Source organism: Oryza glaberrima, chromosome 3 (genome assembly GCF_000147395.1).
Source record: "Oryza glaberrima chromosome 3, OglaRS2, whole genome shotgun sequence".
NCBI lineage: Eukaryota > Viridiplantae > Streptophyta > Magnoliopsida > Poales > Poaceae > Oryza > Oryza glaberrima.
In genome coordinates, this window is record NC_068328.1 from 10,064,517 (window position 1) to 10,082,282 (window position 17,766).

A 17,766-nucleotide genomic window follows, 5' to 3' on the forward strand; every position below is an offset into this window, starting at 1 on the left:
CACCGACCCCCGTGCGAACACGTCGTTATTAGCAGGCGTGCATAGATAATACTCCTACTATGGACTTGTTCTCCGTGTTGCTTATTTATGTTAGTCAATTACTCTTTAGCTTTTTTATTCACCGCAATAGATGGAAGCCTGGACGAGTAACAACTAACAATTCATGCGCAATAATCCTCATCGATTTGTTAGCAAAAACTGCTTGATTAGCTACGCATTTTGCTTCGTTTTCGACCCCACATCAATTTTCCATTTTTCCTTCACACCGGAACCATCGCGAAATGCCGAAATCCTCATGAACCCTCTGCTCTGCTTGATTCACCGAGTCATCAACCGACCTTGCGAGCAGGAGAGCACCCTGCACGAACCTCACATGTGTGGGCGGTGGGGTCACCCGACCTTGCCAAACAATACGTCTCATCGGCACATGCGTGGGCCCACCCATCCATCCCAAGATCAAACGCCAGCCTGATATCTGACCGTCCGTTCCTGCCCTAGCTAGCATCGGACGGCTCACCCCGTGTCTCGCCACGCGGCCCGAAGAAGAAAAACCCTACCGTTTGAGCAGTCTCCGCTCCACGGGCCCACTCGTCAGTGAGAAGTCGCCCAGTTAATCATCGCCTCATCGGCTCCACGCTCCTCGTCTCTCTCGGCCGCCGTCGCTTTCCACGCCCTTTTGTTCAAAAACCACACAGTTTTTTTTTCTTTTTGAGTTTTTATTAGCAAGGGGAAAACACGGAGACGAAGGAAGCAGCCAGCAAGCTGCTGACGCACGCGGCGCCGCTCCCCCAGTTCAAACCCACCAGGCCACCACCACCTTCCCCCAAATCCCCAGCTGTGTGTGTGCACGCGGTTTTCCAATCGACTCTTCTTCTTCTTCTACCTCGCGTCCTCGCATCCCTCCCCCCAAATTCCCGCATTCGCTAGCTCCTGATTCGGCCATGGCGGGGTGTATTGTTGTTGTATTTGGGGTTCTGGTGCTGGTCGCGGAGATGGCGGCGGCGCAGGGGCAGGTGCCGTCGCCGACCCCCGCGGCGGCGGCGGCGGCACCGGCGCCCACGCCGGACTGCAACGGCATCCTGCTCACCTACAACTTCGAGGGCCGCGCCAAGATCCGGCCCTACGTGGCGGACAGGAACAAGCAGCCCTACTCGTTCAGGGCCAACGCCACCGTGCTCAACTCCGGGACGCGCCCGCTCAAGTCGTGGGCGATGCTCGTGACGTTCGGGTACGGGGAGATCCTCGTCGGCGTCGACGGCGCCGTGCTCACCGGCGGCGGCGAGATGCCGTACAACACCACCCAGGACGCCGGCAACGCGACGTCGTTCTCCGGCTACCCGCAGACCGACCTCCTCACCCCGATCGCCACCGCGGGGGACATCTCGCAGATCCAGGCCTCGGTCGGCATCGTCGGCACGCTCTTCGCCGGGCCAGGGCCGTTCGTGCCGCTCCCCACGGCGCTATCGCTCGACGACCCGGCGTACAGGTGCCCCCAGGAGACCAATGTTTCCTCCGGGGTGCTCTCCACCTGCTGCGTCCTCACCCCTGAGGCGGAGGCCAACGCCACCGTCATCGACGCCAACGCCACCGACCCGACCAAGAACTTCCTCCCCCGCGGCACCGGCGACCTCGTCATCACCTACGACGTGCTCCAGGCCTACCCATCGAGCTACCTCGCGCTCGTCACGCTCGACAACAACGCCAAGCTCGGCCGCCTCGACAACTGGCGGCTTTCCTGGGAGTGGCGGCGCGGCGAGTTCATCTACTCGATGAAGGGTGCGTACCCATCGGAGAAGGACACGACCGGCTGCATCTATGGGGCGGCAGGGCAGTACTATCAGAGCCTTGATTTCTCCCAGGTGCTCAACTGCGACAAGAAGCCGGTGATCCTTGACCTGCCTCTGTCCAGGTACAATGACACTCAGATTGGGAAGATTGACCATTGCTGCAGGAATGGCACAATCCTGCCGAAGTCCATGGATGAGACGCAGTCGAAATCAGCCTTCCAAATGCAGGTGTTCAAGATGCCACCGGACCTGAACCGGACAAAGCTCTTCCCACCGGCCAATTTCAAGATCGCCGGTGCATCATCACTGAACCCAGACTACACCTGTGGCCAGCCGGTGCCCGTCAGTCCCACAGAGTTCCCTGATCCAAGCGGGCTTGATTCAACGACTCTGGCGATCGCGACATGGCAGGTGGTTTGCAACATTACCACGAGTAAGGGGGCGAAGCCGAAGTGCTGTGTAACCTTCTCGGCATACTACAATGATTCAGTGATCCCCTGCAACACCTGCGCCTGTGGGTGTCCGTCAAACCAGCGGGGTCCTACTTGCAGCACGACTGCTCAATCCATGCTCCTGCCACCCGAGGCGCTGCTTGTGCCATTCGACAATCGCACACAGAAGGCATTGGCATGGGCCGAGTTGAAGCACTACAATGTGCCTAAGCCAATGCCTTGTGGTGATTACTGTGGCGTGAGCATCAATTGGCACATATCTACAGACTACAACAAGGGCTGGAGCGCTCGGATGACATTGTTCAATTGGGACAATGTCGACTTGGCAAACTGGTTTGCTGCTATTGTCATGGACAAGGCTTATGATGGTTTTGAGAAGGCGTACTCTTTCAATAGCACATCAGTTGGCAAGAACACCATCTTCATGCAAGGTCTTGAGGGGCTCAATTACCTGGTGAAGCAGACCAACATGAGTGGATCAGACTACCTTGTGCCTGGGAAGCAGCAGTCAGTGCTCTCATTCACCAAGAAGCTGACTCCTGGCATCAATGTTGTTGCTGGAGATGGTTTCCCTTCAAAGGTCTTCTTCAACGGCGACGAGTGTGCAATGCCTCAGAGGATTCCAATGAGCAATAGTGGATTCAGGACCCATCTCAGCAGTGTCCTCTCACTGGTTTTGGTCCTGGCTGCTTCGGCCTTCGTATTGCTTCAGCAATAATCCTGGCCGTTGCTCCGATTCTTTCATTCTTTCAGGTGGTTGGATCGACGCCATTTGTAAGAAACCTTTTTGTTTCTGGCGGTTTACTAGATGCGTAATGGTTGCTATGTAGCAGAATCTGGCAGCAATTGTGCGGCGAGATGAACACATAGGGGGAGGAAACATTGTTGCAGACTTGCAACATAGCATTAGGATCACTTTCCTGAATCCTGATGATATTTATTACTACATGTTTACATCAAGATGAGTGATATTGTACATCTCTGATTTAAGTTGGTGTAGTTGCCAGGAATGTCTTATGTTTAGTTATGTTATATACAAAATACATTTTGCCATCAAACCGTATGTCTGCTAATTTTCTGTCTGCTTTTCTGAAGCTAAGCTGCTCTCTTCAGTTTATTGTCATACCATACGATACTTGGTACTAGTAATTCTGAAACTGTTGCTCTTGCAAGTGGGAGCAACATTGGATGCTTCTTAATCAGATCTCTACAGTATTAAATACGAACTAAATGAATGTTCGTATGCTTCTTGTATACAAACTTCAAAACATGTTTGGAGGATAACGCTCGAAATGGCCGTTGGGTTAGCTGGGGACCACAGATTCAGTGCCAATGTAATTTCAAACCATTTGGCAACTTTGCAAGCCTATAGTTTTTTGCAACGTTCAGGTTTCAAACAGCAAGAAGCCTTTCGCTTTCTTGAAAGCAACTTGCAGCTGACAATCTTATGCCCTTCTTTATGAGCATTGGCCGAATCAAAGAAACGGACGATACTGGTATACAGGATAGATATTGTTTTCTCTAGTAATCTTATGACATCGCACAATTCAGTTAACAGCAACGTCCTTTTGGTTCTGACCATCTCCTCCATCCAGAGTCCAGACTTGTTCCGAGTTGCAGCTGAGGAGGAGTAGCGTATTATCATCTCTGCACGCAATATCAATGTGTTATATGTCCATGTCAAACCTGAGATAACATAACTGGCACGCACGATCATGTGTTTGTTTTATGCTTATATGCATGCAGGATTGGGGTGGTTTGTTCGTGCCAGGTGGTGGAACGCAACAAACACCGTGTTTTAGATATAGACTGCGTTAAACCCTGGGGACTACCGATTGCTGACATTTTCTAACTGTACAGGTTGTTGATGTTGTCAAAAGCTGATGTGTTCAAAACCTACTATGATTCTGCATCACGTGAGAGCTTGTCCACACGGTACCACTGTTTCATGTTTTAGTCATCTACTAGTTGTGAAAACAGGAGGCAATGTAATTGGGTGGATTGACAAAATGATGTAGCTGCATTGCTCAGCAATATGGAAATCGAAGGTCCAGCAACCAAAATGATCTGGCATGACGGTACGAATTTGACGAAGTGATGTACTGCTAGATGTAGCCAGGACTGATGGCACTAACATGCTGAAAAGTGATTTGAGGAATAAATATTTTTTTTTATTGATTCATTCATGCGGAGCATGATGCTGCAAATCCTGCGCTACCGTTGGTGCAAGCTGAGCATCATTTGGTTGACTTTCTTTTAACACATGCGGGGTGTTCTGGTTCTAGCTGATCTTTCTCCTTAAGAACTCAGACGTCCTGGCGTTAATGCTACGAGTAAACATAGACTTCTTGATGGAGTCAAAACCCAGAACATCCTCCCCATAAAAAAAAGTCCCCTATGCTGCGAGTTAGAGCCTCATCGGGTGCTCATACAAAGTATTTCCCAATAAGCCGTTTTGGCTTATTAGAAAATAAAAAATAATATATTTGTTCGTAGCGATTTAAAAACCAATATTAAAAAAATACGTTGAAAATATCTTAAAATCAATTTTAAAATTAAGTTTGAAAATTTAAATTTTAGCTTTTACTTTGACTTATTAGGTCAAGTGATGGGGTTCACACTGGCCAGTGATCACAAATCAAAGTGACGGTGATGTAAACGTGCTAGGGGCAATATTCCACTGGAAACTTCTGAAAGTAGCTGATTATGGTCGTTTTGAAAAGTACAGTGTTTGTTAGCTTCTGCTTTTCTCGTTGATCTTTCCTTCAGCGAGAACGGTATTTGATTCTTGATTTCTAAGTGGACGCAAAGAGAACCAAACTAGAGCAAATCTCAAGTCAATGCGATCTTTGCTATGCCTCAGCTTTTCCAACAACGAGGAGTCCCACAATTGCAAATCGGCAGTCTCCAGTTCTCCACCAAGGTTTATCTTACCAGCAGCGGAAACTGCCGGTAAATTTTGGTAAATTAGTTCGAATTTAGATTTGAAAAAAAAATAAAATAAAAAAAATCATATAAGTAATACCGAGTTTGTAGTTCTATCTGATAATAAGGTTCTATGAAATGTACTAAGTTAACTCCATGTATTGCAGCCGAACTGAAACTGAGACTAAAAATAGAAAAAATAGACAGATGGGCTAGGCCAATAGTGAACACTATTCATGAAGCCCATTAAAGTCCGCTTGAGGGAAAAATGTGATTCCTACTTTATTTCAAGACGGGCACATGATACCATTCGAACGAGATACTTTTATGGAGGCTAACGTCATCCTGCCCCTACTCCTCGTGCTTGCGTCCTCGCGCCTTGAGCCAGCGCGGCAGCAGTAGCAAGGAACAAGGGTCAAGTCGAGAAAAAGAGAGAATATGAGAGGAGACGCTGATGCTTGGTACTTGCTACCTCGCAAGTACTAATCCTGCCATCCTGGTACCTAGGGTACTAGGTATGATACCTATTGTACATGCAACATGCCTGCACAAACTCCAACGAGAAGCATGATGGCTCACCATCATATCGCTGCCAATGAAAACACCATATCTAGAAGCTTCATTGGTCACACCCTTCCATCACTCTCGACAACACGCCTAGAAGGAGGAGGTTGAGAAGCCCACGCCAATCAACGTCCTTCCTAATGGCTTCGCTTCTTCTGATTGCCCCTGGTTACCATGAGAGCTAGATTCCAATGGGTGTCGCCATGCCTCAAAAGCATGAAATGGAGGAGGCCACGAGATTGGTGCCGTCCGCTATCCTTGTTGCTGACATGCGCTCGGACTGGATCAAGCAGTGAAGAGGGCCCATGCCTCTAGATCCGTTCTTGGGGGCTTGCTCCACCGTTGCCATGCCTACATAGGGAAGCTCTTTGTGGAGAGGAGGAGAGGGGAAAAAAGGGGGAGGAGGGGGAGGATGACGAAGGCTCGAATAAGACTGAATCGTTATCTACTTATCCCATTTCCATGGGATTTTGTAGAGTAGTTTTTTATGTTATTTTAATTTTCGAAGCATAGCAAAGGTCATGCCAAAATATCACGCATGGCTCCTAACATCCTGTTATCTTTTCTATTTTCTATTTTTTCCCTACAATTTCTTAGTTTTCTACAATTTATAGTTTTCCAAATAGTATATCCGTCCCAAAATATGTTCATTTTTCACCCATCAAACACATATCAATAAAAAAAATAAAAAGATTAGAAAACCACTACTTTATCAAATCACAATGCAACCATTCATCACTTTATCTATTCTCAATATAATTATTCCCTACTTTCACAACTTCAATGCAATGATTACTTAACAAATAAAGTTATTTTATGATAATGAAAGAAGCTAAAAACAAATTTAATATGGGATGGATAAAGTATTGCCTAGAAGCTCAGAAACCTAGTCAAGACTCTAGAGGCGGTGGCGCGTCGACTTAGCTGTTGGGTACCAGCCGGCAGCCGCTACCATGCGGCTGTGCTGTGCAACACCAATCCTTATTATTGCTGCAGAGAAAGAATTAGAGACGAAACGAGATGAATTCGGCGTCCACCCAAAGGAATAAGTTCACTTTAGGTCCCTCTATTTGTCGCTCAGTCTCATTTTCGTCCCTGCAGCACAAAACCAGATACAACACATCTCCCAACTTACAAAAACCGTGCAAACAAGATCTCTCACGTGGTATAGTGCCTGGTTTTAGCTGACGTGGCGTTTGACATGGCAAAAAAACCTAGGACCCACATGCAAGTGATTGTTCGATTAAAAATAAATTATTTACGGTGGGACCCACGTCTCCTCCAGTCCTCCTCCCCAATCTCGCTGTCTCCTCCCCAATGCGGCGACCCAGCGGTGGCCTCCCCATCTCCTCCTCCGGGATCCATGCGGCGGCGGCTGGAAGGGTGGGAGGACGAGTAGTGGCCGGCGAGGAAAAAGGGCAGAGCTTGCCGACCTGTAGACGCTAGGAGGGGTCTTCTCCTCAGCCGACGTTGTCCTCCTCACAGTCGGCGCCGTCCTGGTTGGCTTCCTCTCAGTGTCCGTAGCAACCGTCTTTGCCTCACCGGCCGCCATTCTTTCCTCCATGGCGCCGCCTGCTGCCACCTTCCTGGACTTCGAGACGATGGAAGGGGCCTTTCGTTGGCCGGCGCAAAGGAGCCCATCATCTCCTCGAGGTTTAGCGAGCTGATCCGGATGACGTCCTCGGTCCATCCCCATGAGGTGGTCGACGGTGAGCGGCATCTTCTTGGCCATGACGAGGTCGAAGAAGTTGGGATTGACGAGGTTGGGGGTGATGGGATCAAGTGGGACGGCTCCCATGTAGCCGTCCTAGCCGTTGCAGAAGGCGGTGATGTTGGAGCAGTAGGTCATGTCGATGGGGCCATGTCGACCTCGATGAAGAAGCACTTGGCCTTGCCGATGGAGTGGCCGCCGGTGAGGACAACCATCTCAGCAGTGGGCGGAGCTGAGGGCGGAGCAGCGACGGGCCGCGGGCGGCTCCTCTCCTCTCGCCGGTGGTGCCCCGCGTCCCTCCGGCCATCGCTGTGACTTCGCCTGCTCCGGTTGCCGCCCACCACGCTCCGCCGGCTGGAGAGAGAGAAGAGGGAGAGAGAGGATAGACATAGAAGATAGAGAGAAGATGGTAGTGAGAGCAACCACAGTGTTTGGTTCGACCATTGTATTGATTGAAGTCGAATGGAGAGTGAAATCGATAGCTGCAGTGTGAAATCAATTTGTGGGGCCATAAAAAGAATCCATCAACCAATCAGTGTGTCTACTTTCTAATTTCTATGCATGTATGGACAACAAATATTTTTTCTCCCTAGAGTTCGACTTCAACTTAGAGTTCGATTTTTATTTTCTGACACCATGAGTCGGCTGCCACAATGTGTATGGTTCGCTTTTCTCTGCCTTAAATCGATTTTACTTTCACGCTGGAGATGCTCCGAGGATGATGTGTGGGTCCACATAGGGCCCACCTTTTTTATTTTTTTTTGTGAAACTGACATGTGGGTCCCACGGGTTTTATTATTATTTTATCTAATTATCACGCAAGCACTACATCAATGATACGTTGGACAAAGACCTAGTCAAAAGGAGCCTCGTAGGCGCCGCCTCAGCCAAAACCGGACACAATACTACTGAGGGACATCATTTAAACGGTTTCGTAAGTTGGGGGACCCGTCGTTTTGTGACCAGGGGACGTAAATCGGACTGGACGACAAATAGAAGTACCCAAAGTGAACTTATTCCCCACCCAAATCCCCCAACCTCAAAAGCCCAGCCCAACAAGAAGCCCACATCTGGAGAGAGAACCAAAACGGCACGGACCACGTGCAGAGCGCCGTGCCTTGAAGCAAACCGAAAACCAGCCAACCATTTCGAAGCCAGAAAAACCTCTTTCCATTTTCTGAAGCGCACACACGCCGTATTCGCTTTGCCACTTGCGGCGGAAGCGCCACTCTCTCCTCTCCTCTCCTCCCTCCCCCCCACCCATCCCCCGCGCCCCACGCGCCCACGTTGGCGGTGCGGTTGATCCGGCAACAGCGGGCGCCTCCTCCTCCTCCGCGCCCAACCACCACCCCCACCCCCGCGGCGCCCATGGGTGTCCGTTCCTGAGCACACCCCACGCTTCCGCTCCGCGCATCTCCGTGGGTGGGTTGGGCATATACCTTGCTTCAGTCGCTTTCCCATCTCTTGCTTCGTCCTGCCTTCTTCTTTCTTCCGTGATCCCGGAACCCGGTGGTCGCCGCCGCCTCGGTGGATCTTGCTCGGCCCTGCGGGGTGCTCAGGTGCGTCATCCCTTCGCTGCCGGTGGGCATTGGCTTGTGTTGCTTTGGTTAGTCTCTGTTCAGGCATTCCGTCGAGCACCTGTGCTGCGTTGGGGCATTGGAGGCCTTCTTGTTTGTTTGATCTGTAATTAGCTCTGGTGGTGCTCCTTTTTTTTTTCGTGCATTTTGATTGTTGTGTGTATCTTCCCTTTTCCTAGTTTTAGCGGTCCTGAAAAATTCTGGGTTTTTTTTTTCTGTGTTTCTTTCAGCATGTCCCCTTCATAGCAGTGTACGCTGGTCATGATCTAGGTCCGGGGTTGGCTACTTGATGTGTGAACCGTGAATAAGTTTGGTAATCGAGTGTTGTGAGTTGTGATTTGGAATGGGTTTGCAATCATCTTGTGTGAACCAAGCATGTTCACTACTCAAAGCAGGGTGAATTTTCAGCATGATGTTTGAATTTCATCTTATCCATGTTGCCTGGTTATCGTTGTCTCGTTGATGGTATTCTGTGAATTACATTAGGTTGCAGAAAATGTTTATACACTTACCTGCCTGGTGAAATTGCCTATTTTGTGTCTGCATTGTAGTGATCGCATTTGAGAAGCTTATTTGCACAATGTCCTACACAAACTGTTTGAGGAGATATCCAGTTAGAGCCATCTTTCCATACACTAATGCCATCCTCCGAGCTTCTTTGGAGAAAGGATCTCCGGAAAAGTCACTGACAGATTACAACAGTATGCTTCGTTTCACTGCTTTCTGCCCTGATTACAGAACATATGTGCTCCTTCTCAAGGCTTGTGCAAAATGTTCAAATATCTATGCTATCATGGAAATCCATTCCCATCTCGTTAAATTTGGCCTGCTATCTAATCAACGTATAGTAACTCATCTCTTCAAATTATACATTGATCATGGTCGCGTGATGGAAGCTTGCAAACTATTTTGGCTAATGCTGGAGTGGAGTGCCGAACCCTTTTATGGAAATTTGATGCTCATGGGATTCTTGAAGTGTGGACAGATAGACAAGGCATATCAGATTTTCAAGAGGATGCCTGTCAAGGATTTGGTCTCATGGAATTCAATGATTGCAGGTACAGCAAGGAACTCCTGCCTGAAAGATGCAATGAATATTTTCAGCAAGTTGGTCAATTCAGGTCTAGTGCCTGATGGCTTCTCATTCTCCTCAGTCCTATCAGCTTGTGCTCAAGCTGGTGCCCGTTGTTATGGTATGTGGGTTCATCAACTAATGGCTGAACTGGGATTGGAAATGAACCATATTTTAAGTTCATCACTTGTTGATATGTACGCAAAATGTGGAAGAATTGACGTGGCAATTGGGATATTCAAGACAATTAAGAGAAACCATGTCTCTGTATGGAACACAATGATTGGTGGCCTGGCAGCACATGGTCTTGGATCTGATGCGGTGATGTTCTTCCGTGAGATGGAAAGTGAAGGTCTTGTTCCTGATGGGGTTACATTTGTTGCACTCTTGACAGCATGCAGCCATTCCGGCATGGTTGAAGAGGCTCGTCAATACTTTGAAGCAATGACTACAAAGTATTCTATCACTCCGAGGATTGAACATTATGGTGCAATGGTGGATACTTTGTCACGAGCTGGGCTACTGGATGAAGCATATGACTTGGTAAAGACAATGAATGTGAAACCTGATGCTGTGATATGGAGGGCATTACTCAGTGCTTGTTGCAGGTACCGGCAAACTAAACTAGGTGAGATCACCGTCAAGGAGATAGCGTTCCAGGGCAGTGGTGACTATACCCTTCTTTCAAACATCTACTCATCTGCGAATAGATGGGAAGATTCAGAGGAAGTATGGAAAGAGAGGAAGAAAAAGGGTATTAGGAAGAGCAAGGGCTTGAGTTGGGTTGAGTTAGGGAGGAGCACCCATGAATTTAAAGCTGGTGACCGATCTCATCCTGACACTGATGGCATTTATAAAGTGTTGCATCGGTTATCAAACAAGGCCAAGAGTGAAGGATATATTCCATTGACTGAACTAGTGTCCAAAGATGTCTCTGAGGAGGAAAGAGAAGAAAACCTTACCGTCCACAGTGAGAAGCTAGCGGTGGCATATAGTATCCTTAAGACAATGCCAAGGACAGAGATAATGGTGTCAAAGAATCTGCAGACTTGCAGTGATTGTCATGAATGGATGAAGATAGTCTCGAAGGTACTTTGTCGTGTTATAATTATGAGGGATAGAGTTCGATTTCACCGTTTTGAAGGTGGATGCTGCTCCTGTAAAGATTATTGGTAATTCCTGTTTTGGAGGCAGATGCTGCTCCTGTAAAGATTGTTGGTCAGTACTGTTTGGAGAACTACAGAATTGATTTGTTTAGCATCATATCAACAGTTCTGACAGGAGGTACAAGTAGAACCAGTGGATATAACTACTTTCCCTTGTGGAGTCATGGGTGGTCTATGTGACTATGCCAATATATGACCCCTATAATACATGGTATTATCATTTTGTCTGCACAGCAGGTGACATGAAACAATGGAAATATGGGTAAACCAGCGCACACATACATGAAATTGTGTACTATACACGCACCCACCAAGTATGTACAAGTATCCTACAGACTTGAAGCCTGTCACCCACAATAGAAAGATCAAAAGATTATCTTCTGGGTTTTTTTGTATTTTCTAATTGACTTTGATGCTCTTATGGCTTTCCATGTGTGTCATGGAAAATTTTTACTGGAGTATGGCATTTTCTGCACTTCTGCCATCTTCGCACTTTTTTGGTTGCTTTCGTGGAGTTGATGTGTCACAGGCTCACAGCATATGATGGCTGCTTTCTTTTCTGTTTGGTTGTATTCTTGTACATCTCTGCTCCGACTAGTTTAATTTTTCCAACTAAAGTTATTCTTTGTTTATTGTTTCAGGATTAACAGTGAGGGGACATTCTGTATTCAGTAATATCAAGTTTCTACAAATAAATAGGTGTAGGAATACCTTTGATGCCCCATTTACACTGTTTGTGCAATGTCTTTATATTCTATTTTCTGTGGGAACTTCCATCAACTAAGGAATTCAATAGGAAGCTGTTCTAGTACCAGTTTGCTTAAATGCGGATTAATCTATAGAACTGTACTTCAGAACAGAGGAAATAAAACTCGACCAATCAGTACGACAATACTAGCAAGAAGTACAAGAAAAGAAAGTAAGCAGTCATTCAAAACCAGCCGTCATTTGCATAGTGAATCGGTTGAGTCATTGATTGAAGTGCTCAAACAGTCAGATCTTGAGCATCTTAAATCACTTCAATGCTACAATATTCCACAAAAGGTTTCCGGAGTGAAGACCGATTGGCCTGCAACTATCCTTGTTTTTGATATTGAAACTACAGGCTTCTCACGCCGCTATGAAAGAATCATTGAGTTTGCTGTTCGGGATCTTATGGGAGGAAAGAATAGCACTATCCAGACACTCATAAATCCTGAGAGAGAGATAAAAAATGCATATGTTCATGGTATTAGCAGCAGCATGGTCTGCAAACCTGATATACCAAGGTATGACATTTTCAACAGATGCTCAGTTGATATTGTTAAATTATTTCTTCTTATGCAAACTGTACTTTTCATGCAATAAGGAAAGTGTGGAAGTAAAACTGTAAAAGGGCATCCGAGAGAACAGTGGACTAGTTGCAAACTAGATATTGTATCTTTCCTTGCTTGCAACCATTGACCTGCCATTTTTTTATTGTGATGCTGTCTTCTGAAAAAAAAGGTTCCCTCTTCTAGATATTCCGAAAATTCGGCGCTAGAAGAAATGTAAACTGATATCAAAATTCCATTTCCTTTTTCTGGGATAGGTGCCTCTTTTAATCATCTCCCTTTAGTATAAGCTTCAGTCATTGAGCACTAGGATGCCAAAACTTGATTACGTTGGACTTTTTATGTTCTGTAATAATTATAGTTGTTCTTTTTTCTGGCTATGCAGATTTCGGGAGTTTATCCCTATTCTATTACAGTATGTTTTGAGTCGTCAAATGGCTGATAAACCAGTTCTGTGGGTCGCTCATAATGGACGTAGCTTTGATGTACCATTTCTCATGTATGAATTCCAACGGAGTAAAATAGAGATGCCTGGTGACTGGCTATTTGTAGATACACTTCCAATTGCTAGGCAATTGATTGATTCTGATGGTACGTTCTTTTGTCAAGTGTTCTGTTTACTTGCATGAACTTAACTTTTCTGACTAATTTGCACTGCTAGAGATTAGAACTATTTACAGTTCACCCTGATATTACAGTGTAACTAGCAAAACAAACTAGTTTTGCTATTCAACTTCCAACTTTTCATAAGCATTCATGTGATTTTAATTGTTATGTTGAATCCTGAGGCAAAAATAAAGTTAAGTTAGCAATATTAGGTCTTCTCTAAAGAAAGTTCAGTTTTTATCACTGGATTCTTTTTCTTTTTTTCTTTTTTACTGCAAGAGAAAGAAGGCATAATATGGGAGCAAAGCAGGTGACTGAAAGTAAAACCTTCCTGTTATTTTATTTGCAGGGGAAAAACTGAAGTCTGTATCTTTAGACAATCTGAGGGAGCACTACAAGATCCCATTGGCAGGGAGCGCTCATCGAGCAATGCAGGATGTGATCACCCTCTGCTATGTTCTCCAGAAGTTGACCTTCGAGCTGAAACTAACTGTTCCTCAGCTCCTTGAGAGGTCATTCCGGGTTTCCGATCTTTCAACCCCTCGCCCTGGAAAATGACTGCAGTTGCCTCGCCGAAAGGATCACACAGAAACCTGGATTGTTTCATTGTCCTTGTATCCAGTGCTGTTGTTTCAGATCCCAGCTCATATGTTGTTCCGACAACAGAATAAGGCAGGCCTGATCGTTACCGTGATATTAATCATTTTTAGTTTAGTACTGATACTTGTTGCCCCTTGAAACATTGATTAGACGTACATTTATTCAAAGTTGTAAAGACCAAAACATGTCCTGGTTTCCAACCTGGAAGAAATGAAACGTTCTTGACTATCTGTAGTCACTGTGGTACTCCTGTTCCAGACAATTTTATGAGCTCCTGTGTGATAGACTGACACGTAGAAGTAACAAAGAGAAATTTATTCTGCCCTTGTTGAGTAGGAGTACTAGCGGAGTAATCTCCGCAAGCGGACTAGCGGAGTCAGGAGCTCAGTGATTTGTCAATTCATTTTCATCCATGCTGGGCTGTAAGCAGAGTGGCGTATCTAGACATTTTATGGGACTGGGCAAGCCTAACAATAAATTATAAAATGTACCTAATTATATACAAATCTATAGATTATTTTGGGGTGAGCATTTGCTTTGTTAGTTGTAGTTTGTTCTAAGCATGTTAATTATGTATGTACACTATACTACTGCTTCTGTCAGTGACTTAGTAATTAAAATGATTAGCAATAGCTAGGTAATTAGGATTAATTTACTGGGACATAGCTGGGCGTTTGCTCCGCCACTGGCTGTAAGCTAAAACCTTTGCTATTAATTAATAGCATGCTTATTCAGAGTTAAAATATACTATGACAATACCACAACAAGGGTTTTAACTGCAAACAAACATTTTTATCTCATTACAGATCATTGCGATGGTCAATTGCAACGTTGAGCACGGAGCCCTCGCAGTTTCCGCGGTGAAGCGTGTTCTGAACTTCTATATAAGGCGGGGGCAATCGAGTCACTTCCCCCGAGTCTCAAACCGCAGCTAACCTCCCGCTTCCCTCCAATTCCCCAACCCAACGGCCACATGAAGGTAACCGCCGCGAGCTCGTCGTCTCCCTCTCGATGAATCGATCCAAACCCTAGCCTCATCTCTCTTCTGCTGCTCCATTTGCAGCTTGGGATCTCGGGTGGCGCGGGCGAGGCGATGGAGGGGGAGCTCAGCTTCGTCTCGCCGGCGAGGTCGTCCTGCTTCTCCTTCGACGGCGGCGGTTCTGGATCCCCGACGTGGGTGTCGACGGTGGAGGCGCTGCTCCGCTCGCCTACATCGAGCGTCTCCGATGGCGGCGGAGGTGGTGGTGGTGGCTACAACTCACCGGCACGGGCGTCGTCCCCGCTGCAGAAGCAGATCCCCGACTGCCGCGACGCTGGCGACTTCAGCTCTCTGACATGGGCGTCAACTCTGGAGAAGCCGCTCGAGTCGCCCTCCTCGTGCATCTCCGACGGCCGCGGCGGTGGCTTCGGCTCGCCGACAAGCGCGTTCCCGCCTGAGAAGCTGCTCATCTCGCCCCCAACGTGCGTCTCCGACAACCGCGGCGTCGGCAACGGTGGCGGCTTCCCCTTTCTGCCATGGGCGTCGTCTCTGGAGAGGCTACTCACGTCGCCCTCATCGTGCGTCTCCGACAGCCGCGGCGTCGGCAACGCTGACGGCTTCCCTTCTCTGCCATGGGCATCATCTCTGGAGAAGCCACTCACGTCGCCCTCATCCTGCGTCTCCGACGGCCGGAGCGGTGGCTACAGCTCGCCTCTCGGGGCCTCGGCGGAGCGAGAGCGCGAGGTGCGCGAGGCGGAGATGCTCCTGCGCGCGATCGCCGAGCGCTACGACGACTGCTTCCTCCGCCTGCGCGACGCCGCGGCCGAGCTCTCAGACCTCCACCGCGAGCGCCTCCGTCTCGCCGCCGAGAACCTCCACCTCTCCCTCCTTCTCGAGGAGCTCGAATCCGAGCAGCGGAAGCAGGCATCCGCCATGGCTCCGCCGAAGCTAGAGGAGGACGAAGCAGCACAGGGGGGCGCACCGAAGAGCATCTCCATTCGTTCGCCGGGCTACCTCTCTCAGAAGCAGCCGCAGGGGCAGGCCAGGCCACAGCGCCTCCGTGTTCGCGCTTCTCAGGCGATGGAGGTGAGCCCCCAATTCCTTGCTTGTTAAGCTCGTCAGACATTTGCACACGAACCCTCACAGATAATTCAGAGTTGGTTCATATGTGATTAGATGGTGAGAATGCCAGCATTAATCCTCACAGATAATTTAGAGTTGGTTCATATGTGATTAGATGGTGACATTGTCAGCATTAAACTTTGCAAACCACACATGCTTTGGTAATTTGATGCCTTGTTTGTGATTTAGCAATGATAGGAAGCAATGTTGAATTGGATATGCTCGATTCTAGATTTGCAAATGCGGTAGCAGTCAATCTCTTAATTCTGAAAGTCTAGTTAGTGAATCTCGTTGGATATTTGCACACGAACCCTCACAGATAATTCAGATTTCTAATAATTCCTGCAAATTGGTTCATCCCTCGGATTACTGATTAGATGGTAACAATGTCAGCATTTAACTTGCAAAACTACACGTGTTCTGGCAATCTGTGTTAGCAATGATACAAAGCATCAAAGTGTGTTGAATTCAATTCTAAGTTGCATTTGCAATAACTTTCAGCCTTGTCAATATTTCTGAAAGTCTAATTACTGAATCTGGAGAAACTTCTTTAAGATTTCGCACCCCAACTGTTTGATTTTTGTGATGGGGAATCAATGTTCACCGAAGGAGGCAGCGGCAGCAGGGGATGAGGAGGATGAGGAGGACAAGGGCGGCGGCGAGGTGGAGGTGGAGGCGTACAGGCAGGGCGCGGCGAAGACGGAGCTGTGCAACAAGTGGGAGCGCGGCGCGTGCCCCTACGGCGCGCGCTGCCGGTTCGCGCACGGCCTCCAGGAGCTGCGCCCCGTCATCCGCCACCCGCGCTACAAGACCCTCCCCTGCCAGATGTTCGCCGCCGCCTCCGGCTGCCCCTACGGCCACCGCTGCCACTTCCGCCACTCCCCGCTCCGCGCCGCCGCCGCCGAGTCCTTCTGCTACTAGGCCGCGTTCAAGGTAAACACGCCTTGCCGCCTCCCTGAGCCCATAAGCTGTTCATGTTTAAGCCTCGTTGCTTGTAGCTCGTTTGGGCCGTGGTAGTGTCTAGCCACGTGATGGGCCAAATGGGCCGTATGTGATATGCTTTGCCTATATAGCCCTGGGCTTCTTATCATCCCATCACATGGATACTGCCATACTGGGTTGGGCTCTATGTAAAGCCTGGATCCTTCCTGTTTTTATCCTGCGCGTGCCCCTGCATGTTTCGATGCTTCTACCACCATGGGGAGTAGGTTAGCAGCGTTGCTGCATCTGCATGTGCCGGATCAGGTCGACCGGAAAGCTGTTTGCATAGCAAATTCAGTAGCCTATAGCCACCTCTTTGCCCGTGTCTGTAAATGTAAAAGGATCAACTCGATGCACGAAGCTGGCGAATCATAAACAGTAAAAAAAACAAAGGGAAGTAAGCAACACAGTAATTCTACAGACCTCCAGGGCTCCATCCAGTTTGCTAGGAACATCAGGGTATAGCACTTAGCATTCTTTGTGCACACCTGTGTGTCGGCCATGTCTCCTAGCCGGCTTAGCTCATGACGACACCGAGTCAGCAGCATCAGCATCAGCAGCAGCCTCGGATACCAAGCGCGAGCCCAGGGACAGCAAAGGGCCGAGCGCGCGCCCAAAGCGGGCGAGGGGAGAATCAGCATCGTGTGCTTAAAGACCTGCCCTTTCTTCCCACATGGACGAGGGGAGAGCTAGGATGCCTCGCCTTTGTTTGAATTGCTTTCCTGGAGATTTGAAGACAGCAATGGCAGTTGTGTGGCAAGAGAAAAAAAAAAAGGAAAGCCCTAGAGGAGGAGGAGCATGATGTAAGCCGCTTTTCAGTTTTTAGGGGCAAAGGCGACGGTAGAGGCGGATGAGAGGCGCTCCCCTCTGCCGCCATGTCGTCTGCTTCGTTATCCTGGGGAAGTGTGTGC

At 48.0% G+C, this 17,766-nt stretch overlaps 3 protein-coding genes across 5 annotated transcripts; all 3 read left to right on the forward strand.

Annotated features, from left to right (window-relative positions):
* The first annotated feature begins 753 nt into the window (after nucleotides 1–753).
* On the forward strand, nucleotides 754–3,229 carry LOC127768700 (COBRA-like protein 7). The gene has a single exon (XM_052294326.1). It carries the CDS (start codon nucleotides 942–944, stop codon nucleotides 2,955–2,957), a length of 2,016 nt encoding a protein of 671 aa, XP_052150286.1. The 5' UTR covers nucleotides 754–941; the 3' UTR covers nucleotides 2,958–3,229.
* A 5,379-nt stretch (nucleotides 3,230–8,608) lies between these two features.
* LOC127768385 (pentatricopeptide repeat-containing protein At5g50990) lies at nucleotides 8,609–14,011 on the forward strand. 3 transcript variants are annotated; one of them, XM_052293960.1, is made up of 4 exons: nucleotides 8,677–8,998; nucleotides 11,896–12,522; nucleotides 12,953–13,158; nucleotides 13,523–14,011. In XM_052293960.1, the coding sequence occupies exons 2-4, from the start codon at nucleotides 11,996–11,998 to the stop codon at nucleotides 13,729–13,731; spliced, it is 942 nt and encodes a 313-aa protein (XP_052149920.1). In that variant the 5' UTR covers nucleotides 8,677–8,998; nucleotides 11,896–11,995; the 3' UTR covers nucleotides 13,732–14,011. The 3 variants fall into 3 exon arrangements, with proteins under 3 accessions (XP_052149919.1, XP_052149920.1, XP_052149921.1); XM_052293961.1 differs by lacking the exon at nucleotides 8,677–8,998 and adding an exon at nucleotides 11,261–11,568; XM_052293959.1 differs by lacking the exons at nucleotides 11,896–12,522; nucleotides 12,953–13,158; nucleotides 13,523–14,011 and adding an exon at nucleotides 9,568–11,887 and having other exon boundaries at nucleotides 8,609–8,998.
* Nucleotides 14,012–14,746: 735 nt separating this feature from the next.
* On the forward strand, nucleotides 14,747–16,795 carry LOC127765241 (putative zinc finger CCCH domain-containing protein 21). Its single transcript, XM_052290098.1, has 3 exons — nucleotides 14,747–14,752; nucleotides 14,837–15,838; nucleotides 16,484–16,795. Exons 1-3 carry the CDS (start codon nucleotides 14,747–14,749, stop codon nucleotides 16,793–16,795), a joined length of 1,320 nt encoding a protein of 439 aa, XP_052146058.1.
* The last annotated feature ends 971 nt before the right edge of the window (nucleotides 16,796–17,766 follow it).